At 43.7% G+C, this 25,677-nt stretch overlaps 1 protein-coding gene across 6 annotated transcripts in view; it reads left to right on the forward strand.

Moving 5' to 3' along the window:
- The first annotated feature begins 243 nt into the window (after positions 1-243).
- The window catches only part of LIN28B (lin-28 homolog B), a 96,790-nt gene continuing 71,356 nt past the window's right edge, over positions 244-25,677 (forward strand). Inside the window, exons 1-3 of one of the 6 annotated variants that reach the window (XM_040552982.1) lie at positions 244-488; positions 9,820-9,868; positions 14,738-14,925. In XM_040552982.1, coding sequence (XP_040408916.1) covers positions 9,835-9,868; positions 14,738-14,925 — 222 coding nt within the window. In that variant the 5' untranslated portion in view covers positions 244-488; positions 9,820-9,834. Of the gene's footprint in view, positions 489-9,819; positions 9,869-10,399; positions 10,874-13,425; positions 13,779-14,737; positions 14,926-25,677 lie in introns of those variants that run through there. The other 5 variants (XM_040552984.1, XM_040552981.1, XM_040552983.1 and 2 more) reach the window with 5 other exon arrangements.

Here is a 25,677-nt window from a genome sequence, read left to right on the forward strand (position 1 = left end):
AGGTGCCCGGAGGCCAACACTCCCCAGGCACCCACCCCTGGACCCACCGGCCCCAAGCACCGCCGGGCAGGGCCCACCCCACCTCACCTCACCTCAGCCCTCCCCGGGGTCCGGGCGGCACCGGGGGCCGCGGGAGGGCGCGGCCCCGCCCCGCCCCGCCCCGCCCCGCCCCGCCCGCGGGCTCCCGCTGCCCTCGAGCGCCCCCGCGCGCAGCCGCCGGGCGCCCGTGAGGGCGGCGGGCAGGCGGGCGGGCAGGTGCGCGGCGGCTGCGGCGTGAGGCAGCGCTGGGGCCGCGGCTGCCCGCCGCCCCTCCTGGCCGGCTGGCTCCTTCTTCTTCATCCTCCTCCTCCTCCTCCTCCTCCGCTGCGTCCTCCCACAGCGGCTCGGGAAGGCGCCCGTCGGTGGGTGCGCGCCCCCGGCCCCTCCGCCCGCCTCCCCGCCGCGGCAGCCGCCGCCCCGCCGAGCCCGGCCACCATGGCGCGCGGGAGGTAAGCGAGCCCCCCCCCCCCCCCCTCCTCCTCCGCGCCCCGGCACCTGCCGGGCTGGCGTTCGGGCTCGGGCTCGGGCTCGGGCTCGGCCCGCCGGGACGCTGCGGCAGCCCGACGCCAGGGGGCGGCCCGCGCCCCGCCGCCGACACGGGATGGCGGGGGCCGCCCCGGGAACCGGGAGGGGGGGGGGACACGCGCAGGAAGAAGCGGCCGGGGAGGAGGGCGGCGGCGTGGGGTCCGCCGGGCGGCGCCTCAGCCCTCAGGGGGCAGCGGGGGGGTGGGGGGGCAGCGGTAACCGGCGGCGGGGCCGCGGGGCCGGGGCGGGGCCGTGCGCGGGGTTTAAACGCGAGCGGGGCCGCCATTTTGAATGGCTCCCTGCCGCTCCGCGACCGGCCCCGGGTGGCCGCCGGCACCGCGGCTCCGAGGGGCGGCGGGGAGGGAGAACGGGGCGGCGGCGGCGGCGGCGGGTGGCCGGGCGGGGGGAGCGGGGCCGCTGCGCCGGTAACGGGATCCGCGCAGCGCCGCCGGTCCTGACCTGGAGGTGTCCGCGGCGGGGACACGCGCGGTGCCGAGGGCGAGAGCGCCCCGACAACGCCGCCCCTGCCCCGTGCCCGCCGGCACCGTGCGAGCCGGGCGGAGCCGCCCCGGTCCGCGGGCGTGGACGAGGCCGGCTGCCTGCGGCGCCCGCCGCCAAAGCTGCTGCTGCTGGGGAAGCACAATGGTGTTTTCGCCTGGTGCGCGTCTAGCGTGGTCTGGCCGTGCTTCAGTCGCGCGCTTGCGACCGAGCACCTGCGACCCTGCTGGGATGCAGCGAGCGGGCTGTAGCGAGTAAATCACGCAGCGAGTCAGAGCGACGTTGGTGGGTTAGCTCAGGAACGAGCGAGCATCGCAGCGTCAGCCCGTAGAGGTATTTTGTCCGAGCCGCAGGATAAGATGTGGCCGTGCTCAGAACAGATCTGACAACTCCAGGTTAATTTCAAATCTCTTTCTGTTTTAACACGGGGGAATTATCCACTCTAATCTGATAAACATATTACCTAAAGAGATTTGATTCGTTTGCTTGTTTTTCTCTTCCCGGTTGTTAATTTACTCACACCTGCTAATAAGCTGTGTATGACGTTCTCCCAGTGATGGGGAAGGGAGACACAGTGATACTCTGCCAATTCGACTAAAGATTTTACAATTTTCCCTCACATAAATATCCCGCTTTTCTTTTTAAATAGGCCATACGCAGGGTTGTTTTTTTCCCACCTAGCAGGCTGGTTTGGAATTTCACATCTTGCATGCAAGCACTGTTAATAGTTACAGGTATAGAGAAATGTCCTGTCACAAACAAGGCATTGGTTATTAAGAAAACAATTATACTTAAATTTGGTTGTAATTAATTTAAATATCTGGATACAATATTGCATTAAAGAGCAATACTGCTTATTAGATTAATACCTGCAGGCATTGCTTTACAAAACTACAACAGTGATTTATGTTTTAAAACATACTTTAAAAAAAAAAAAAAAAAGGAAAGGAAACTCCAGGGGAGACAGCACTGTCAGGCTTGTTTGGAGAACGACTGATAAGATAGGCAACTAAGCCATAGTTCTTTAAAGAATTACAATGTTTTTTCCCCTCGGTATAGAGTAGTAAGAATCAATACTGAATTAAATTATTACCTTAATTATTAATACACCGGGAAGCCAAGTTTCCTTTGCTGTAGTGAAACAAACCCTGTAGGCAGTGGCAGAAGTAGTGGCCAGGGCTGATGTTACCCTGCGCAGTAGGAACAGGAGTGCTAAAAATTGTGCCTATGTTGCTGTGATGGAAACGGCTGCCTTTTGTGTTGAAAACTCGTTCTGTGAAAGGCACGTGCCTTCACTTTCAGCAGAGCTTCGCTTTTAATTTTCACTTGGAAACGCATCACCCGGTGTGCGTTAGCGTTTCAGAAGAGGAAGAGCAGTGACAAACGCACGAAGGAAAAAAGACCCGGAGCGTTTCCCTCCTAGGCCCGAGCGGCTGCTGCCTGTAGCAGCGCCAGGCTGCAGCGCTCAGCCTCGGGCTGCCACATCCCCGCACAGCGCCGAGGAGCGACAGGACTTGGGCTCCCGCCGCCTGCAGACCCCTCCCGGGGTGGGGGCTGCACCCACCGGCCGGCCCCGTGCCCGCCCCGTCGGGCTGGGCTGGGCTGGGCTCGGCCGGCGGCTGTCGCTGGCCGCAGTGCTGAACGGCGCCCTGCCGCCGGGCTGCTCCGCCCGGCTCGGCTCGGCTCGGCTCGGCTTTGCCCGGCTCGGCTCGGCTGGGCTCGTAGGGGCGGGCGGCGGCCGTAAGCAAGCGCCTGCCGTGCGCCGCTTTGGACCGCGGGCCGGGTTCGTGGAGGGGCGCCGCGAAAGGGAACTCGAGAGCAGCGGGTGATCGGCGAGCACCGGGTAACCGCCGGGAGAGCGGGCCGAGGGAACACAGGCACCCTTAGCAGCGATGCGAACGCAGATGCAGGCTTTCCTCCTTTCTTTCACTGAAAAGAGACGTTGCGTTTTGAAAGGCGTGCAGTCCGGAGTCATTTTATTTTTCTAAATTCGCTTTAACGTGCCTCGGCATCTCTGCTACACGGGAAAAAAAAAAAAAAAAAGGTTGGTTTGTTTTTCCACCGCACAGACAAGTGTTCATTTGCTGTCATTGCACGCTGCGTGTAATGCGGTTGCATAATAAAAACCGAATGCACCCCCCTGGTTTGCCGTGTAGATGTCAGAAAAAGAAAAACAACCCGAGAGGTTTCATACGTGAGGATAAAAAATTTAAAAACGCGTGGACTTTTTAACATGCTGCTTCTAAAAATAGAATGAATTGATAGCCAGGGTCTTCAAATTAAAGGTCAAAGGTGACAAACCAGGACAAAGGTCACGCAGCTCATTTTCAAGCAATCAGTTTCTAGTTTTTTCACGGTTGAACAAAAGCTTAATTATACAGAAAAGCAAGGACTGTAATATTTAACTAGTCGGTTTTAACAGAGAAATAGAGGTGGTTTTACACAATTCCTTCCTTTCTTGAATGTGGCTTAAGCCTGAATATGTGCCACTGTTACTGACAGATGCAGGTTTGTCTAAATCTAAATATTTACATCAATTTCCTAATCTAACATTTAATAATCTACTGTCTGTATTTAGTGTTTATACTTGAGAACTGAGAAGAAAAGAGTAGCCATTCTGTGTGTTTTCAGTGGTCTTAGCAAAGGAAGTCTATTCAAGGGATAGATGCTATGGTTTCAATGTAGTTACATTGCAGGTATTTGCATTTTGGCATCGGTGAGCATACTTATTGTTCCTAGCAAAGCACTTTCCTTCCCAAAAATCCAGCTTCCAGTCTGCAGCATTCTCCATGTCAGTGTCCAGCAATTGCACAGACTGTTCACTTAACTAGTATGTATATATGTGATTATCATTTCATTATATGCAGCGTTGTATTTTTTCACTACTTAAGATTCGGGATTCTTAACTATTTGAAGGCATTATTTCAATATTTCCACTAATAATACCACATATACCTTAAACCCAGTCTCCCTAAATATTCTAAGCATATTTAACAACTATTCTATAGGTAACATTTGATACTTGTTTACACCAGGTGCAATATTGTAACACCTATGATAATGCCCACAACTTATACTGTTAAAATTTGTATCCTCTCTGATATTTTTGTCGCATAGTAAGGTTTTACTTTTCTTTCAGATACTATCTCCTGCACAAATTCACTGATGCGTGAACTAATTTTTAAATATTTTCAACTTTGATTTTAAAGATCATGACTTTTTAGTTATATACCACTGATATTCCTGTGTTCTTTTTTCTAGTTTGAATTAATAAACTATCTACACTAAAATATATAAAAAACGACCATTGCATTACTTTATTTGCCTGGTTGTTTTAAACAGTGACTCAGAAGGTTTGATGTATAGGACTGCTGTAAACTCCAGTTAAAATCAGAGAAGTACCATATACTCTGCACAATCTATGATTAATCCAAAAATTAATGTTGGTGTTTAAAATACAGACACTGATCTATTGTTTCACGTGTATGTCCTTTGGCTTGATCATTTTATTCTTTGCTAAGTCTCAATGTTCATATTAGCTCATTATGTTAAAAAATACGACAAAAAAGCCATATTTAAATCTATTAACATTCTCAAATAACTCAGTGATCAAAAATAAAATTCTGTGTTTTGTGGATTAATGGCATGTAAAAATAAAACAAAGATTATGTGCGAGGGAAAGGATATGTCAAAGATTAAGGGAAAATTCCATTAAAACAAATATTTGGTTAATGTAAAAAATCTCTGAGAGGAGACCATACTAAAGTTGTTATAAAAACAAATAAAAGCCTACAGAATATTTTTTTAAAATAAAACTTGTTGGAGTGTAATCACTTTCGATGGGATGATACTAAACTCTTAGTTGGCAAGCGTATTTTTATAACCTAAACAAAAGTTGTAAATTATACAGTTTGTTTATAGAACACTTTTAATCTTGGTTAAATAAAGGTTTTGCATTGAGAAAAAGCACATAGAATTCTGGATTAAAAATGTGGTATTTCTACGCTGAATGTGAACAATACACATTCAATATGGAGTAAGCAGGAACAATGGGAAAGGTTTTTCCTTTAACTAAAGAAATAATTTAATTTACCTTGTTACCATAGTAGGTGTACACATCTTTCTTTATTTGGCCATTAAAATATATATCTTCAGGGCTTTATATAGTATTGTTTTGTTTGCAAACAGAATTTATTATTTACTTGTAAACTTACAAATTACGTTGTTTTTCACATGCATAAATAACTACAAAATAAGTTAATGATCAAACTATGAAAAATATGTTCATCTATCTATGACTGAAGACTTGTGGCTTCCAAAGGATTTTTCCTTAACAAGTAATTGATTTAAATATTTAAAAAATCACACTGAAAACAAAATAATAAAATCAGAAGGTAGTTTCTCATAATTCCATTTGCTTTGGAACATACAGAACACATAGTAAATCAATTTGAGGCAATTTCAAAATACCCCACGGTAACTGTAAATGGGGAACAAAATACTGCAAATACAAACAAAGCAGGAAAAAGAGCAGTAGTAGAGGTGTTAATTCTTTTAAATAATCGTATATTTCAAAAATTTAATCTTTGAATCTTACAAAACATTGGTTGAAACTTACTTTTTCTACTTTTAAAAAAATAATTCAGTTGCTTAACCTATGTACATCTAAATGCAGAGTGTATGAAATTAGATTATACTAAGTCAAATACGCTTAAGATGAGAACCATGTATCTAATTTCAATTCTTAAGTCAAAATAATCTTGTTCACCGTGTTCCTTTAATATGGTATTAAAGTTTTAATTTAAATGGATCCTAAATATTTTTAATGCTAAAATACTGCCCATATTGATATAACAATAGTATTACATTTTAAAGAAAAACTTTGATCCTGTTTATATAGTTGGCAGGGTTTCAATGGCTTTAAATCGGATACAGTGTGATTTGGTATTCCTTTTGTATTGGTCAAAAGAATCAGATTCATAACAATGCTGGAAGCACATTTTACCTTTCTCTGTTCCTGTCCCCACTGTAGTCAAATGACAGTCTTACAGGCAGCTAAAAGTTGCATAACTGCATGTTTTGTCTTAAAAAATGTGTGCTGCCTTTTTTAAAAACTAGGCTATGCTTAGCCGCCTCTTACATCTGGGCAAAGCATACCTCAGCTATTACCAAGCAATTTTATTTACTTCAGACCATAATTACCACTTCAGATCGGTTACAGAACAGGGTCCAATTAGAACAGAAAGACCAGATTTTCATTTGCTATTGTTTAATGAATTTTCTTGAATCAGCACTTTTGAAATGTTTCAGCATTGATGTTTGAAATTCTCACATGCACTTGCTTTTATATTCACTTGTTAATACTGTAATGGACTAAGAAGTGTGGAAGAAAACAAACTTTGACTAGACTAAATGAAATCGTGAAAACTTTTTTTTTTCCTGTGATTATGTAAGGACATTGACAGCTGAGTGTCCAACTTCAGGACCTTTTTTTATTCTATTCTAAGTATTTTACTTAATGAAACAAAAACAGGAGAGTTAAAACAATGAAAACACCTCAGGACCAAATCCATTATTTAGAACTGTACATTAAAAAAAAATGTAAATATTCTTAAAATAAGTTAATTCAGAGTGTAAGAAAACACTTCCTTGTGATGTTTGAAATCAAATTATTACGTGCATGGTACTGCCAAGAATTGTCAACAAGAATAAATGGTTAATTGTTTTTTTTTGTTTGCTTGTTTTTTTTTGACTGGTTCAAAAGATAGACAACAAAGTTTATTAATTATAAAATGTGCTTTCTATGTTAATAGAATATAAAAAAAAAGATTATTTTGTGTTCTTTCTATGCTAGGGTTCTATATAAAAAGGCTTTCAAATTTGGATATACTTTCCAGCATTCATCATTTTAAGTCTTCACTATTGATGAATTCTACTAAAGAGCTCCCTTAACATTAGCATGTTTCCCCCTATTGCTTTCCTCTCTGTAATGTTGTTGCAACGTGAAATATTGGTGTTTTTTTCTCAAATTCTGCACTCTGACAGTTCTTAGAGTATCCATTCTTTCAAAAAAATACTGGTGGCTTTACTCCGTGGAAGAAACTAGTCCCCTAGCTACCACTGCCTGCAGAAGAAGCAGGTTTAACATCTGAAAAATGATTTTGACTTATTTTTTGAGAAAATCATATAACTTATTTAAATGTGATAACTCTAAGTGTCTGCTTTACTTTCATCCAAGCAATTTATGTTTCTGAATCTTTTAGGTAGCAAACTTGCTTAATCTAATAAGTTTATGATCTGAAAATCAAAGCACTGCTTATTAAAGAGATTTTTTAAAGCAAATTGGGTATAAACTTACTATTATTTTCCAGTGACCAATAAGAAGTTGTCAAAAACTTCTTATTGTCAAAAACGATATAAGCTGTTAGATCAGTAAGTCGATTATAAAATGTGCAACCTGTAATGTGGTGGAGGTGCGCTACTGTTTTTGTCTGTCAGTGTCTTTAACTCTTTTCATTGTGTTTCCTAGCCTGCAATAATTCCATATGGTGTTCAGCTGCATTATTTGTTGTGCCTATTGTCACAGAGTCCTTCTGCACACTGTGAATGCAGTTTGGATTGCTTTCAAAGTTACCTTTTTCTCTAAAAATGTCTTGCTGTCTAGTACATAATTCCTAAACAGTTGTTTTTTACATTTGTAAAGTTAATGTAAATGCCAAGATAGTTTCAGAACTAACACACCAAAATACATTTTTCCATTTTGTATAGTACAGGGAGGCATAGGAGAGTTGAGCATCAGTCCTTTCACAACCCAAACTTGCTTCCATTTATGTGTGACAGACTTTTTATGACTTTCAGTAGGATACAGTAAAATACATGCCAATCAGTTTCCCATTTAAACTGTCTGGTTCCTACATGAGTTCAGGCTTTTCTACGCTAACATCCCTTGTGGCAAGTTTTGTGTGTCCTATTGGGAAGCTATTTATTACAACTACTTTATATAACCATTAAAAAAATGTCCCGTTCTACTTAATTAGAATAACAATAAAGAATTACACCCCCTTCTACTCACATGTTTATATGGTGTTTTCAAATATGCAATGCTTAACATATATTTTTGGAATAGTGATACTGGAAACAAGAATAACTTATTTGTGCTGTTTTCTGCTACAGTTTTTAAGAACTGTGCTTTCCCCCCTTCGAGTCCCAACACCACTCCCCTAAATATTTATTTTAATCCCTTCATAAACTGAAGCAGACTACATGTCAAAGCCAAGAACGGATCCTTTACTCTATGCTTGCATATTTCATTATGTTGCATAAATAATGCAAGTAAATCTGAAAGACACAAAAGCCACACAGCCACAGGTTGGCAGAACAAAGAAGCAGGCACAGAGATTGGGCTTTGGTGCTGGAAGGTGTAAAAGCAGGGTTAGGTTCAATACAAAGCAAAAGTCCACACAATTCCTGTGGAAAACTTAGTTATTAGAAAAGAAGAGGAACAGACTTCACTTGCTACTGTTGTTGCATTGAAAGGAAAGAAGTGCCATCCCATTTTCCAGCTCCTGGTGTTTGTAAAGGACTCAGGATAGCTGACTGTAGGGGAAAAGGAAGTTAGAGAAACTTGATTCTCGTTTGTTTTTGACCATTCATCTTCAGGCTTTGCTAAGTCCTACTGGGATATCCTATTTTTTTAGGGAAAAAGGAAAAAAAAAAAAAAACAAACAAACAGAATAACAGTCATGCCATGCTCTTAAAATTGGAAAAAGTCAAATCTCAGATTTCTTAAGAGAATCAGGCTTACATCAAACAGGAGGATGTGTGCTTTTTATGGGTTTTAGTTGAAGTGGATTAATCAAAAGGTAGCAGTGGGTGACGAGGACAGGCTTGTAGCAGGTGAGTTTGTGCATGCTCCTATCTATTCATCTTTCATTTATTAAACAAACTGGATAGCCGAAGTAACAAGCTGACTTCAAAAACAAGGTCTTTTCCTCCATCCTTCTTACCATCTGTGGCACTCGGTTTCTCTATGATATTTTACAATTTGATTATTGTACATAATTAGTCAGACCTTTCTTAGCTAGATCAAAAGACACTTTCCATGGAGTTTCAACAAAGCCAAACATCTGTATTTTATGACTAATTGCTTTTGTTCTTCTTGAGACTTAGAATGTAGCATTATCACAAATTTTGCTCTGCAGTTCTATAGTGGATGTAATTGAAATCATTTTTCTATTGATACTTCCAGATTCACAATGAGTTACAATTTTGAGCATGGAAGAATGCCAAAGAGTAATTCTTACTATTTTTTTAATCATATACAATGTATGACTAAGTGCTTAATTTGTACAATTTAAGCGTAGTAAAGACAAGTCACTAGTTCTTAAGTTACCTATTGCGATTAAATATTGATAAAGGAAAAGAACACCTTCCAATATCCTGCAAATCTGTGTCTCTTCCCTCTGCTGTCATCAGCTGCATAGCTTTTATAGTAGGGACAATGCTTTTAAGGATGATTTAAAAGAAGAGGGGGAGAGAGAGTGTCGGCTGGGTTTTATGCCATGTCTTGGTTATCTCTTTGTGGTTCTGATGAGCTAGGTAAGTCTGGAACAGTTAATAAGTTTACAGGTCACTTCACAGAGTCAATGCGCTGGCATTTTATGGCCTTTTAATGAGCCGTTAAACTGGAGAAGAGGTAATTAAATATGGTACTCTGGTACAACGTACACAGCACTGACTCCGGCTCTCTGATTTTAGGTTCCTCGGAAGACGATGAGGTCATTCAAGAAGGTCTCCTCAGGCTCAGGTCAGTCTTTTCTACAGCTTCTTGCACGGCTGACTTTGTGAAACCTTGCGTCCCACTGCCTCGCAGCGCGTCCCTAGTGATGCATTTTTCTGGAAGGAAGAAAAAAAAAATCATTAGTTTCACCCAACGGCTTCGCAGTTCTTGATGTACCCTGAGCGTTGTGCAGGACGCACGAGCTCTGTGAGGGGTGCGTACGCGGTACCCGCCGCCACGTACCTGCCGTTCCGGGCCGACACAGAAGCCTGTCAGGGACAGCCACCCGCCGGCCCCTCGCGTCCCCTCCGCGGGGCTGCCCCGCGCCGTGCCCGGGCGCTGCTCGGGGGCGCGCCCGCCCTCACGGGGCCGCGGCCCCGGCCCTTCCCCGGGCGCGCGCATGCGCGGGGCGGGGGCGCGGAGCTGCCGGCGGCGAGGCGCTGCGTCGCCCCGGGAGGCGGCGGGGCCGTTACCGGCAATGGCGGGAGGGAGCAGGGCGGCTGGGGGCGGGCGTTTCGCCTCAGGCGCCGCCGCGGCCGTTGGGCGGGCGGTGCCCAGGTGAGGGGCTTCGGCGGGAGGCGCCGCTGCCTCAGGGGGCGCCCCCGGGGGCTGCCCGCAGCCGGCAGGGCGGCCGCGCCGTCGGGCGGTTCACATCGCCCCCGGCACGGCTCGGTCCCTCAGCCGCCGGGCCCCGACCTACCTCGGCGGGCAGGGCAGGAGGGCTGCTCCGCCCCGGGCAGCCCCGGCGGCGGCCGTGGGGCGGCCCTCCCGGCTCCGGCTTTTCCTGCCGGCCCGCTTCGAGACGGGAAGGCGCGGCTGCCCCCGCAGCTCCGCTTTCAAGTGTAAAACACGCGGCTTGGCTCGCAGGCACGCGGGAGGGTGCTCGGGTGGCGCCCGGGGCTGGTATCGACTGGGGGAGGGATCCGTCTTGTTTTTTGTTTGGCCGAACAGAAGACGTCGGAGTTGGGACTTTAAAAGTGTTGAGAAGGTGACAGATGGGAAAACCAGCACCGCTTGGTTACAGAGTTTCAAGTGAGCTCTTCCTGTGCGTTTGTAAAGACAATGATCCGGCTCCGTGCAATTGTCTTTACCAAATTAGCATCCGTTTAGCAAAACTTAAGAATAGAAGTAGCTTTCGATAGGTGAACTATTACCATTCAGCTCATTTTGGCTTGTTCTGTAGGATTTTCCCCCTTTATCCTCTTGCTCCCCCCAACCCCCCTCCTCCCCCCCCCGGAAAAATGTATGGCTGATTCTTAGGGAATGAATTCTGGAATTTTTGGTAAGATGTTTGTGTTCCTTGGATTTCTTTCTTTTTCTTCCTTTTCTTCTTTTTTTTTTCTTTCTTCTTTTCTTTCTCTCTCTTTTTTTTTTTTTTTTTTTTTTTTTTTTTCGCGGAGAGTTCCCAGCTGGCAACAGCTCTCTACCTTCCACAAAACTTGAAAGGCTGATGTCCCTTGCAGGAAATGAATGAGTCGATAACATCTGACACCAGTGACCAGTCCAGTGACCCCAACCTTAATTCCACTAATACTGGAGGCCTGAAAATCTCAGTAAAGACCCTTTGCAAATCCCCCCCCCCCATTTTACAAAATCTCCATTTATTTTACAGTGCGAGTACGTGGCAACAAATATTTTTGCAATCAAATAATTTTGCGATCGGTTTTCCTGGTTTTTCATTTATTCATCGAAGAACGTATCGTGATGAATTTTCATTTAAACGAAACTTGCTAACAGAAGACTTTAAAAATATATATATATATAATGAACTCAAACAGCATGTTTGCGGCCGTTTAACTAATACTGGAGCCTGCGAGGTATTTCTCTACCAAACGTTGGTGGAATAAATCCATCTGAAAAAACTGAAGACCTTGAAAACGGTGTTGAGCAGAATATGTTGCCTCTTTTTGAGGAGGTGTCGGCGAGGGCTCGCCCCGTGGCAGCGTGCCGTCCCGCACGCCCCCAGCAAGCGCTGTACGCATTTTTTCGCCAGGTAGCCTCGATGTCGCGTTCCCGGCTGGGGTTTCACGCGCGTCAGCGTCTCGTACATTTATTACATGTTAGAAATGGTCACGGCCGTAAGACCCAAGCCTATACAATTACTGCTGATTGAATATCGTAAAATAATCGCCGAGGAGGGGGGGGGGGGGTGCGGGGGGGGGGGGGGGGGGGGGGGGGGGGGGGCTCCGCGCCCGGGGGGAATGGTGTATTGCCGGGGCGCGCCGGGCGGGTCAGCGTAGGAAGTCGACCTCCTCTGTTGAAATAACCCGTAGGAAATTTACGGTTGAGGACTGCACAGGAATGCCAGGACTCGGAGCCGCTGCTCCCCTCGCCCGCCCGCTCCTGCGCCCACCCCGCTGCCCACCCGGGCGTGCTTGCGCCCGGGGACAAAGGGCGCAAACGGCACCGGGGGGGACCGGGGGTCTTGGGGGTCTCGGGGGGTCCCGGTGCCGTCCCGGTGCCCTCCCCGGCCGCGCCGCCCCCCGAAGGCAGCAAACGCGCTGCGGGTGGGTGGGGAGCGCAGGGGAGGCTCAGCCGCAGCGCCTCGCGGCTCCGTTCACACCTTGACGGCGACGAGCGGGAAATAAAGCGGAGCTCACTGAGTTCGTGCTGGTGGTGGTTTGTGTTTTTGTTTTCCGCGCTCCTACGAGATGTCAGGGCGGCAGGGGCTGGCGGGCCGCGGGGGCGCGCCCCGGGCAGCACCAGGCGGCCGCGCCGGGCTGGGCCCCCCCGCTGGTGGCCCGGCCCCGAGGCAGCACCGCCCGGGCAGCCCTGCGCGTCTTCTCTTTGTCTGCTGCCTCCGGCTTGCTTTTTTTTTTTTTCGCCTTCCTCCTCTCTAGCAAATCCTTTTCTCTGGTAGCGCCCCCTCCTTCCTCTTCCTCTTCTTCTTTTTCTTCCTCCTCCTCCTCCTCCTCCCGCCCCCCCCTCCTCCCTCTCCTCCGCGCTCCCGGGGAACAATCGCCGCCGCCTGAGGTTTGCCCCAGCCCTGGGCTCGAAGACCGGGCTCTTATTTAGGAAGTCATTAATCACATCCCCTCCCCCGGAAAGAGATGGCGGAGAAACCTGTGAAGTGCAATTCCTCGCCCCCCACCCCCTCCCCCTCCCCCCTCCCGAAATGTCCCGAAGCGCGCCCCCGGCCCGGGCCCGGCGGAGGTGATAGCGCGCACCCGCGGCGCGCTCCCGCTCGCACGGGTGGGCGCGGCGCGGCACGGCACGGCACGGCTGGGCCGCGTCCCCCGCGGGCGCGGGCACGTGGGGGCGGCTCGTCCGCGCGCACCTGGCCCCGCGCGTGCCCGCGCGGCGGGGTCCCGCGGCCCTCGCCAGGGCGTTGGGGGGCTGGGGGGGGCGGCCGGGCGCGTGAAGAAGCGAGCGGGTTAAAGGGGAAAGGGGAAAAAAAGGAAAAGGGAAAAAAAAAAAAAAGGGGGGGAAAGGAAGAAAAAAGGGAAGAGGAAAAAATAAAAGGGGAAAGGAAAAGGGGAAAGGCAAAAAAAAGGAAAAGAAAAAAAAAAGGAAAAGGGAAAAAAGGGGAAAGGGAAAAAAAAGGGAAAGGGAAAAAAAGGGGGAAAGGGGAGGAAAAAAAAAAGGAAAGGACGCGTTGGAAATTCGGCGTTCATTCATAAATTACCGCGGCGTGTCAGCCCGCTTGCAATGGCGATTGGCTGCGCCTGCCTCTCGCCAACCCCTCCAGGATCCGATGCGAAATTAGTAGCAAGAAAGCATGTAATTGACAAAGTCACGTGTGCGCAGGGGGCCAGAAACCGAGCGCGAGAGAAAGGGGAAAATCCAAAGAGGGAACGCACATTAGACCATGCGAGCGAAATTTGGGATCGTTCAAAATCAGGATGTTAGGTTAATGCAGAAGACCGCTTCGAGCCAAAGGGAAAGTTTTCATCTCACGAGTTTGGAGCAGAGGGCCCGTGGGGCAACATGGCCGAAGGTTAATTCTCTTTTTTCTATTGTTTTACTCTGATTTTCGCTCGCTGCCTCGCTCGCTCTCCCCCCCTCTCCCCCCCTTCTCCCCCCCTCCCCGGCTCCCCCCTCACGCCGTTCCCCTTTTTTTTATCGGCCCGCGCAAGGGGGCTTGCTGCAAACCCATTGTTACGGCTCTCCAAAACTGTTCCGTACCGCCCACTCCGATTCAGGGCTCGAAGAGCTTTCAGGGCGCTATTGTTTGAATTGTTCCTGTTTGATTAAGCACAGCCGCGGTGGTGGGATGAGAAAACGCTGGTACACCTGTCCCAACTTTAATCGAAAGTTTATTCCGAGGAGGGATGGATGCGCGTTGCAAAATAGTGGTTTCCGCGCTGCATGTGCAATAACCAGTTGTGCAATCGCCCCAATTTGGCTTCTCCTCTCCCTTCCACCCCTCCTGAGCCGGCCTCCCCCCTCGCCCCCCGGTCCTGCGCCCTGCAACGAGAGACTAATTTGGCTGCGAATTTCTCTTGAGCAATGGGATCGGTCTTAAAGCAGCAATACTCAAGTAAAGTATCGCCTTCCGCGCTGTAATGTGGCTGAAAGATGGAGTTAAATGGAAAAAATACACGTATGTAGCGAAACGTGGGCTGCTGCCCTGTGCAGAGCGAGAGGGAGAGCCTCCGCGCACGGGGTTTCCTCTCCGTAACCTCTGGTGATTTTATTTTTTTTAACTGTTTAAACGCGTTTCGGGGAGAAGGTTGTTTATTTTTGAATTTAGGAAAAAAATAAGCTCTTTTCGCAGTTTGCTTTTGATTGCGTTTTGTTCGCTTTTTTTTTTTTTCTCCTTCTGTTTCCTCTGTAGTAACTCCTTTACACAGTGGCCAAAGGATGTTACCAGAATTTAACTCTGCTTTGCATCTTGTCCCCCCTCTCTTTTCTCCCCCCACCCCACCCCACCCCCTGCCTTTCCCTCTTCCTCAGCAGGGGCGAGTAAAGGTGGAGAGGAGCCCGGGAAGTTGCCGGAGCAGGAAGAAGAGGAAGAATCCCAGGTTTTGCACGGAACCGGCCATTGCAAATGGTTCAATGTGAGAATGGGATTCGGGTTCATCTCCATGAGCAACCGAGAGGGAAGCCCCTTGGAGTCCCCAGTTGATGTCTTTGTACACCAAGTAAGACCCATTTTTGTCTTCCATCTGTGCCTGCCACTGCTGGTTGATCTCAGTGGGATTCCGGTTTCACGTGGAGAGAAGTAACCTGTTTTTTCCTAGGCATTTAGGTACATCTGTAATTAAAAAGTCGCCTTAGGTAATTATTTTGTTGGCAGCACACAATTGGAGTAAATAAGATGGTTAGATTGCGCTCAGCCTCCGTGGCCGAAGATTTGTGCAAAAGGATGATGTTGTTTCCTCGTCTCTTACTCCTCAATTAGAAAAATTTCCCGTGTGTGTTATTTATTTTTAAATGCCACGTTTTTCTTTTTAACCACGTTTATGATTTGTCACCCCACCGATCGGGAGCTGATACGCTTTTCCTTGGAATCTGATTAAAACTAAAGTCAGAAAAGGATAAATAAAGGTCCTTTTCATTTAGGTAACGTTTGAATGCATTTTAAACGCTTTTCTTGTAAACCTCGAATTGTTTTTTAAAAGCTCATTTGAGATTAGTTAGTGCAATTGAGGCATAATTATAGTGTTATTTTGCAGTAATTCAGGCCTGAGAGTGTCCCTGCGGTGATAAACTGAAACACGCGTGTGGTTTGTTTGGTTGATTTTTAAATATTCCTTCCTAGAAAAAAATAAGGCAACGATTAAGGAGTCAGACCAAAAGCATGGTCTCTGTAGGGCTGTTAGAGAAGAAGCCCGTGGCCATTGTTTTTATTTTTAAGCGTACCAGCGTGAACTGCGTTGCTGTTGTGAACGTGGAAGCCTGTATCTGAATGCCTTCAGGTGAAGGAGTTTCAGATGCAGGCGTCTTGTAAAATCGTAAGCTGAAGGGAGTTTTTCCCAAGTTCTGTAGCGTGGCTTGTGGGGAAGGCGCGTGTGTAGACCTCCCCTGGTCCTTGTGTTAGTCTCCAGTTGCAACAACGCTGTTTTGAATTTCACCGCGCTCCTCTGCGATCAGAGAACAGAGGGGCAGCATCTGATAGGTGAAGAGACCATTTTGGGTTTGGCTAGGGCCATGTTAGGGAGGCAAAAAGGCATCTTAACTTTTTACGTAGTTGTCCATTTTCTATGACGTTTGCAACGCAGGAGGGAGGGTTGTTGCATGACTGCACAGGGATTCCGTTTTTCTGTTCCATTTGGTGGCCCAGCCTCATTTTGTGCTAGCTTTCACCAGGCTTTTTCAAGGAATGTGCTTTTCATGAATTAATATAAAGGTGACTAAAACTTACAAACAGCGCTTCTGTGGCGTGTGGTCTTGCTCCTTGTGGTGGTGGAATGGATTTCTGACCTCGGCGTGTTAAACATACCCCACGCCTAAGGGCCTGGCCATCAGTATTTGCCGTTTGCGTTTGGAATTACAGACAAAGTGTGGAATTAAGTAGTGAATTTATTGAATTCTTACGTTTCTTGCTTTGTACTGGCATAGAGGTGCCGCCTGCCTTTGCTACTACTTTTTTTTCCTTTAAGAATTGAATCAATTAAATACTTACTGAAGTAGGATTATTCGTCCTCCTGTTTCCCCCTCACCATCTTCCCCTCTTTGTACATTTTCAAGTCATGACATTGCTCTTTATAGTTTTGTAAATTTATAATTATAAAAAAACAAAACTTTTTTTAATCTAATTTTACATTAATGCACGTTATTCTTGTCACTTCTCAAATAATAGAGGACAAGCATTTAAAGTACAGCAGCATTATTAATAAAAAGATACGTTTGGAAACAATGATATTAGAGCTGTGGAAATAGAGAGGTGTTGAACTGCATGATGAGGTGATACATTTAAGTAATATTAGACAAGGTGTTGGGCCACAATTGAAAGTAGTCATAGAAAAAAAATTTGAAAAGTCTGTGGTAAATTTGGGTTTCTGTTGTGTTGTGCCCCCTCCGCTAAAGGATGCAGTCTTCTACAAGCAGGAAATTTTAGAAGTGTTTGTTGACAGCTTAGTAATCTACAATTTGCCAATATTTTTAGGTTTCTAAGATACGTCGTGGTGTAAAATGCAATGAAAACCAGCACGTTTCGTTGCACAGGAACTGTGCGCCTCAGTCATTTTGAGTGTTTCTTAGAGCTATGTTTTACTGAGCGCATTGATTAATATTCCGTAATGAATTACTCCTAGAACAAAGCAAGTATGTTTCTTGCTTTCTTCTTTCTGATGAAACCTGCAATGTACGTAAACTTCACGTTGACATCTTCTTTCCATCAGTCCAAAGCAGATTTTTTCTGTTTAAAGAAATGGGGAGAAGCAGCATATATTTTGCTTCAGAGTACGTTTTGGATAATTCATACTGGTATACAGAATGCTTTGTTAGCTGACTACCTGACCGATGGTACCAGTAGCAGCCAGAGCATAAAAATGCCTTTAAATCAATTATGATATTTAACAGTCGGCTCCTACAACGGAGTAGGCTGCTTGATTGGACCCTATTCTTATTAGTTCCCTTCATTTGAAAAATTTAGTCATGTGAAAGGTTCCTTTCAAGGCAAAGACGTTAGTTTATTAATCTGTCGAAACAAAATATTGCTGTTTAAAGCTGTTTTGAGAAGAGTTCATCGTTCAAGTGTGCGCGTTTTTCTGTGTGTGTCCACCCATTCTGCAATGTTTGTAGCTACTAAAATCATTTTATAGAATCAGGCAGTCTAAGTAGAAGAAAGAAACTTCACTCAGTCCAAGTCCGAGTCTGGTAAAAGCTAGTTTGAACCTCGCGACGATATTTTTATTGCATTATCTTACCTTTCCTCGGTGAGGTTATACTCAGTTTATGAGATCTTGCTGTGAGCAAAAACATCTTGAATGTTGAGTCAAAATTCTTGTAATAGTTTAAGCTCATTATACATAGTTTTTAAAGCTTGCAATGAATGATTTTTCTTTCTTCCATCTTAGAGTTCCCCTTGGTTGTGTGCAGATTGTGGTCATATTTTTCTAAAGTCAGTGCTTCACTAATTAAACAATTATATCGATATCTATTTTTAGCAGACAATGCTTGTGTTTAAGCCCCCTCCTTCACTCAGTGAAAATTCTGTTCATGTAACAGCTGCAGTATTGAGTTTTTAACTCTCCCTTTTAAGTCCTTCCTACAGCACTAATCATTTTGATTGATCTACTCTGAACTACCTTTAGGTTGTTGTTACCCTTCTGGTAACGAGGTACCTAGAGTTACAAGCATCATTTCAGGCAGAAACATGTCAGTGATTACATATGTGCATCTGTGTGTTTGTGCAATGTAAATAAGGTACACCCACACATTTACACTCCTGTATTTTATTATTATTATTTTTTATTTGCTTTACTCTGATGGTTTGTATCATTGCCATGGATTGGAGTCATTCAGTATCATATAACAATTACAAGTTTTTGAAACAACCCATGTCAAATCCAGCCGCATGCCTAGTCCAGTGTTTTCTCCACAAAAAAAAAAAAGTGGCAATGTCAGTCCTGTGTAACTCTTAAATACAAGGGCTGTGCACCTTACTTAATTTGGCTCAGTATTGTCGTTTGGACTTTTAATAGGTTAGCGTGGAGTGGATAATATAGATTCATTCTCTTTTATGATGTGAATTTTGCACATAGTTTTGTGTAAACAGTTCTTGACATAGATTTTTTTCTTAAGTTTAACAAGGGGTGAAACAGACCGTAGAGGTGAAGTGAGCGAAACCTTTTGTGATGCACGTGAAAAAAAGGTTTTCATTGCTAAGAACTAATAAGAGTTTGAGCTTTAATAAAGTCAGGATGTTTGCCTTACTGCATGCTCAAAATTGTACATGCAACTTCTCTACGACTTTGAATGCTGGCAGTAAAGTGTAAATGCTCTGGATTCTTCTTTTGCATATATTTTGCATGGATCATGTTAGAAACGTACACTTTTTTTTTGTTAAGCATAAAGCACATATGTTAAAGGTGATACTGAAGGGTAGGGTACTGTGTAAATAGATGCAATTAAATACGAGTTTGTGAATTTCAAGGGTTATAATTTCATGTTCTGTGTTATATGGTTTTTCAGTGCGAGATGGATTGATCAGATTAGAAAATGTTTGCTTGGACCTGACTCTGTAGTCCAAAATTCTTACCGCATTAAGGGATTGATCTAGGATTTCTGAACTGGGACCTTAAAACGTGATCCTTCTTTGGGATGCTCTTTTATGAGATGGGGAGAGGAAGGAAGGGAGGAGCAGCGTGCAGGAGTTGGTGTGTTTTGTTTTCTCATTAAAATGAACATGGCTGGTTTGAAATTTCTCACTTTCATCTGAACTATTACTGTTGCTGCAAGTTACTGTTGTTACAAGATCTGATAACAATAGAAGAGAGCCTTTTCTTCTTGCTTCTTCTTGCAGTGGGTCTTTCCTGCACTGTTCTGAACTGCACTTTAGTTTGTATATTGTAAATTTTGCTCTTACAGGTACTTGCAACAATAACATACAACAAAAGAAAGAGGGAAAATTACTGAGACTGTTGGGATATGATTGTAAGCACAAGAGTAAAGGGAAAATTAGACTCCTGAAAAGTCTTTTTTTTTTTTTTTTCTTTTTAATTTGGCCAAACATCCTTTTTGATGATGAATCAGATGCCTAGTCTTTTAGATCCTAATGTTGTAGCTATACTACTTTTTCTAGGATAAGGTTGAGCACGGCATAATACATTGAACGCTGACTGTTTCTAATGCTGTGACACATGTGATTCTGTGCTTTCCCAAGGATGAATTCATTCATTCAGCATGTCTTTTCCATTTTTGCATTACTATGGTAGAAGCCTGTAAAAGCTACTTAGTTGATCAGGAGAACTGGAAGTTCTGGGCGAGCAAGTGAGATCAATATTGCATTGCTCTTTGTTGTTAAATGGCACATACCAATGCCTGTTTGAAGTACACAAGGCTCCATGCAGCGTATGTTGTTCCAAACTTGCCTCCCTTGACTTCTGCTGGGGACCAGGCAAACCCAGTCCTAATCAAAACAAAAGTGGCTAGCAGGATTTAGACAGGGTAGCTGAGGAAGGAAGTGAATGTGGAATAACCGTGTCTGCAGTGAGCATGTATATAAGAGATCTGGCAGAGATCAGACCTGTGCTAAAGACGTGGGTGTTGAAGTGCTCGGCAGCCCCACCGCATGTAGAATCTATGGTGATGGAGGTCGGGGACAGGCTTTGGCACTCAGCAGCTGTGTTGAAGCATACAGAGAAAGCTGATGTTAAATTATGGGGACTGTGGATTTGTGGTGTACTGCAGAACAGCCTTGTTTCGGATTTTTAAAATTTATTTTAACTACTAAGTAGTCCAAGCCCTACATTTCAAGTCCTACCTGCGGACGCATAGACAGATGGCAAAATACTTCACTGAGAGCTTGAATATTTAAGACAGTTGACTGAAGAAACTTCTGGTATTTAAGTTATGGAATTGCCATCTGTGAAAATACCTTCCAGATTTTCATCTATTTACATCTAAAACCAACATTACAGTGCATTTTTATCTGTAGACATATGTAGTATTTAAGCGAGAAGTCCCATTAAATCTAAATGGTATTGATCAGATTTTGCTGAACAAGTTTAAATGTTTACCAGCAAAAATCACAAATGCTCTAATGACAGAAGCCTGCAATGGGACTATTTTGTTTTAAGAGAGATCTTCCTCTTTGACAGAGCAAACCCTTCCAGACCATGCTGTCCTTTTCTCCAAGGCTGAGGAAGTTGTGCACAGGGGTTGGGATACTGGAAGGAAGAGGATATTTTGTCTGGGGCACAAACAGAAGATACCAAAGCAGATACATGAACCTAAGCTAAAAGGAAATGAATTCTCAAATTGGGAAAAATGTTATCGTTGCTTGTCCTGGTTTGCAGCTAGATTATTAAGGTTGTAACTACACCTCAGCCTGGTCTGAGTTTTGTTTCAGGCACTTTACAAATATGCTCCCAACTAAATATTGTTTAATTTGTTGGCCTTACGTAACCCATTTCAGTAAAGGCCTGTTGTCTTTTCCCCACTGACGCCAGTAGAAACAAGATCAGGCCCATGAAGTTTCGTGGAAGTATATAAAAGAGAATTTAAAGGTTTAATTTAAGATCTTAGGAACCTAAAAACCATTTATGATGTTTCTTAAATGAACTCAAATAAGGACATACAGTTTATGTCTTTCATTCCCTGTATTTAAGGGTGTTTTTTCCTTTCTTTAAATCAGCTGAAAGTTATCATGGCTGATACAAAGTTTTTATGAGTGATAATTAGCTCTTGTTAAGGGATGGTTATCCCCCTGGACTAGAAGCTTTTGCTTGCTGGTTATCACTGGTAAAAGCAGTGAATCCTTAAATTGCTTTTATGTTAGCAGAGTATCAGTCATCGTCTCTACGTGGGGGGCTGGGAAGTGCTTCTGACTGAGCATATTTAGTTGGAGTAATTGGTGTCCAGAGTTTTTCTCAGGTTATTCTGGCTGGTCCTGACTTAAAACGAGGGTTAACTCCTTGGGAAATGGCTAGAGTGAATTCCAGATCCCCACCCCAGAGATGGCTCAGCTGCTTGCAGAGCAGCTGTGGAAACTGCTGCAAGTTTTACAGTCTGCTGTATTAAGGAAAACTGGCACTGATTTTGATTTTTCTTAACATGCAAAGCTGTAATATGCAGCAGGTCAGCAGCTGCTCTGCAAGCAGCTGAGTTGTCTTTGCAGTAGCAGTGTGGTGAACAGGTGGAGGTTGAAACTCCTACAGCCACCCTTCGTGGTGGGGGTCCTGCAGCCACGGTTTTACATTTGGCAGCAGTGCTGCTGCTTAAATAAGCTTCAAGAGCTTTTATAGCACTCTCGCTGTTGGACTAGGATAAGTGTTTGTGAAGCTGCGCGGTGAACCCAGTTGGGGAAATTTTGTTTTTCCACATCTGAGTTCCATCAGTTGTCCCATCTGAGAAACCACACGGTCCCCACAAATAAGTGTGGGCAGTGCTGGCACCGTGGAAGGGTGGCCAGGATGCAAACACGCAGCTGTGAGGTTAAGGCGAAGGTATGGGAGGAAAGAGAGTTTGAAGCTACCATCGAAGAAATGTGAATGAAACGGATGTAGTGACAGTGCAAGTCTTACTGACTTTCAAGAAAAGGGGCACTTGTGGGTAATGGAATGAGTGAGAGCTTCTGAGCTCACCTCGGAATATTTCAGGAATCTTTTTTGAGCCATACTTCAGCTCTGCTTTTCTTTTTTCTTACTGTTTACAATCAAGCTATGGCTTTGAAATGTATTTAATTGTGGTTTTAAACAGCATTATAAAACAAAAAAGTGGGGATTTTTCAGATTATGACAATAATATGTGTTTCTTCTAAAGAGCAAAAATTAGAATATAGGGCACGTAAATAGAAATTTGGGTATATCTTTTTAGCAGATAAATAAGAGCTGTAGTGAAATTAGTTCATTGATATTCTGAAAGGATTAGCTTTCTAATTATCTCATGTGTATGACTTTGAAAATTAACATTATCAATAATTTGAAAAGTTAATTCTCTGAGAGTATGTAGTATATCCTTGCTCTATTATCAATTTGGTATTCAAAAAAATCAGATTCTTTTTATTCCAAAAGTCTAATCTAGTGCTAGAATTACATTTCTGGAGGGAGGGAGGGTGGTGGCAGGAGGATTTTGAAAGGTTTGTTTTGGTTTTGTTAGCATCATAGGCTAGTATTTATCAGATACAACTGTATTTGAGTGAGTGCATGTGTAATCGATTTTTGGAGTGTATGAATTTGTCTACAAAATCTGAGTGACATTCCATGGCTACTACGGAATTTATGATGCTGTATTAAGAAACACTAACATTGTTAAAATTACACTCATAAGTGTGTACTTCTCATGAACATAGCCAAATAGTGGCTTTCCTACCAAAGATAATCTGTTCTCAGAGAGGTTCTCATCTAGTTACTCATAGTAATTTATAGGTGTGCAGTGCTGAGGATTTTTTTTGTAGATTGCTTATATTTTAGTGCCTCTTGAGGCTACTTTAATATTTGTGTTATAACTTTCTTTGTTTATGATTCTATAAAATCATGTACCAAAATAATCCCTGGGCTGAAGCTGAGGGTAAAAAAGATAGTCCTTGTGTTCTTTAAGTAGACTAGATTAAGGAACTTGGTTGTTTTCAAAGTACAGGTGTCTTCAAAATCTCTTTGTAGTGTGCCTGTGCTATAATTTTTAAAAATGTTTCATTTCATTTTACAACTGCATTTTTCAAGCTAGTAATCAAAGTCTTGTTCAGTTTTATGAGCTATTCGTAATAGTACAATCGTGGTGGAAATACAGGGTTTTAAAAAGCCTCTGCTGACCATGTGTAGTGACTTCTGAATATTCTTAGATTTGTTATTTTGGAAGTGTAAGAAATAGGTACATTTTAAAATCTAGAATGCATCTGAAGACCCAACCTGACTTCTTTAGACTTTGGACACACCACTAACTACTCCCAGTATTTAAGGGATATTGCTACTTTGCACTTATTAATTACCTGGTCTAAGACAGACAGACTGCACATTTTGAGAATTAAACATTTGTTGACAGTGAAGTTGGGTTAAGATAAAGAATTGTTAACAAACCTGCTTGCTATCGCCTCTCCCAGATGTTAAAGATTGTAGTTAGTACATCAGGTGAATGGAAATTCAAGAATGATTTCAACAGTAGACAAAAACTCATCTTTAATGTAATCAAGCCAGTACATCCCTTCTTTTCTTGTGGGTACTACTGTGCTGATGGGTCAAATTCTACTCAGTCTTCTCATGTGAAGTGGTCCCACTGACCTGTGAAATTCTTTCAATAAACAGGACAACATTAAGAGTGGATTTAAGCCTATTATACGGATATTGCTATGGGAAGTATTTAGTATCTTTCTTTTTTCCCTTTATTTTTTGTGGGTTTGTTATATACTTTTTTAAGTGCATTAAGTTTATTTTCATGCTTAAAAGCTTGAGGGCCATCCCTATGTAGTGCCGAAAATGTACAATAAACTAGGGCTTGGTTCAGTTCTGCTTAATTAAATTATACAACTTAATGTGATGTGTATGCAGTTTTGTAATTTTCATGTAATTTTCACGATATGCTGCTCTTTGGTACTGTGAGTGTATAGTATTTAATGTCTTACATAGCTAAATTGACTTGACCAGTAATCTGCAAAGCTTCTTCAATGCGAAGCTCTTGGGCTGATAATACTTTTTTAAATCTCCTTGTTGAAAAATTGCTCAGTCCCACGTCATTCCATCAGAGGAGGAAAGGGTGGTAGAAGAAATACGTGAAATGCTCCCAGTGTGAAAAAGAGCTCTCGCCATGTGTGCACACCTTCTGTTGAAGGGGAATGAAGTTCACTCTTGCAGTGAAAGCACCTTGTGATCTTGAACAACTATTCAGGAAAACAGAGAAATTTGGGGCCAACCAAAAATCAGAGGCCCAGGGCCTCTGATTTGTTGCAGGGCTAATAAAATGCAGTAGTAGGTATTGGAACAACTGTGATACCTGTGTTCACAAGGAGAAGGATGGGCACTCTCCGTGCAGACTCCTTCACAACCTTCTTCTGTCCCAGGCCCCCTGTCAAACACGTAGAGCTCCTGCCGAGGTGTGAGGGAGGCAGCTGAGTCCCCTGTCCAAAGAGGAGGGAACGGACCATTTACAGAGTTGGGGGCATAATGTGGTCCTCAAATATTTGTAAATGCATTTAGCCAAAAAGTTTCCATTTCACAACCATGCTTAATAGTTCTCCACTGCAGTAATTAAATTCTCATTTGGCTGTGCCAAATGTGTTTTGTTTGTCTGCTTCATTGTTTTTGTGTTAATTAATGAAACTACGTAATTTTAATAAATGTTTTCTATGAATCAGAAACACGTTTGTTTAATGATTTCATATTGGAAGTTTTGTTACAAAACTGCTTAATGGATAGGGAATGTAGGGTAGAAGTTAACCCTAAAAGGTGAGGACTATGAATGCAATATATACAATGTTCTTTGTATAGAGGTCTGTGTGCCTGTAGCATGCACATTAATTTTAACTAATGGGACATTCAGCAGAGCATCCTATTCATTGTGTGTGGTTCTGGTTTAGAAGCTAATGTAACCTAGAAACAAAAAAGTAATTTTTGAAAAGTGTTTTTAACTGACTCGAGGAATTATTGATAATTATTAAAGATAGACATTAAGTGTAAGGTGATTGATCTGGGTTAAAGGCAGATGCATGAACAAACACTATCAGAAATCAAGAGTTTCTTTATATAGATCCTTTATATAGATCCAATGTCTCCATTGACTTTATCAGAACTATGCATGACGAAAGAATTGTGGGATTGGACTGTAGCTGGTAAGAGAGTAAAAAATTTGAAAAGGTCTGCTCAAGATGAAACTTGTATTCAAGACTTTCAGACAGAAATGTAGTACATCTGAAGATAAAATCTTTGGACTAATTTGAAGAGGATTTTGTTTGTGTTAACTCATGCTTTTGCTAACACGTAATGCAGCAGTAAATATTACATCTTCCCTCATATATGCAAGAGTGCTTAGTTCTCCTGGACTATAGACTACTATCTGCACCAAGAAAGTAGACTATCAGTGATTCTCTCAGCAGTGCTGCCTTTTCCTCAAGAATTAAAAAGTCTACTAAACAACCTAAAATGTGTTCTACCAGATTTGAAAATGTTTAAAATTATTTAAGTTCAAAACACTCAGGTTGAGAAGGTTCCTTAAATTTGATCTGTTGTCTTTAGTAGAAGTTTGCAAACAATTTTGTACAAAATAAAAATACATTTTATTTTCTATTTAATGTGATG

This window comes from Cygnus olor, chromosome 3 (assembly GCF_009769625.2).
Source record: "Cygnus olor isolate bCygOlo1 chromosome 3, bCygOlo1.pri.v2, whole genome shotgun sequence".
NCBI classification, from domain to species: domain Eukaryota; kingdom Metazoa; phylum Chordata; class Aves; order Anseriformes; family Anatidae; genus Cygnus; species Cygnus olor.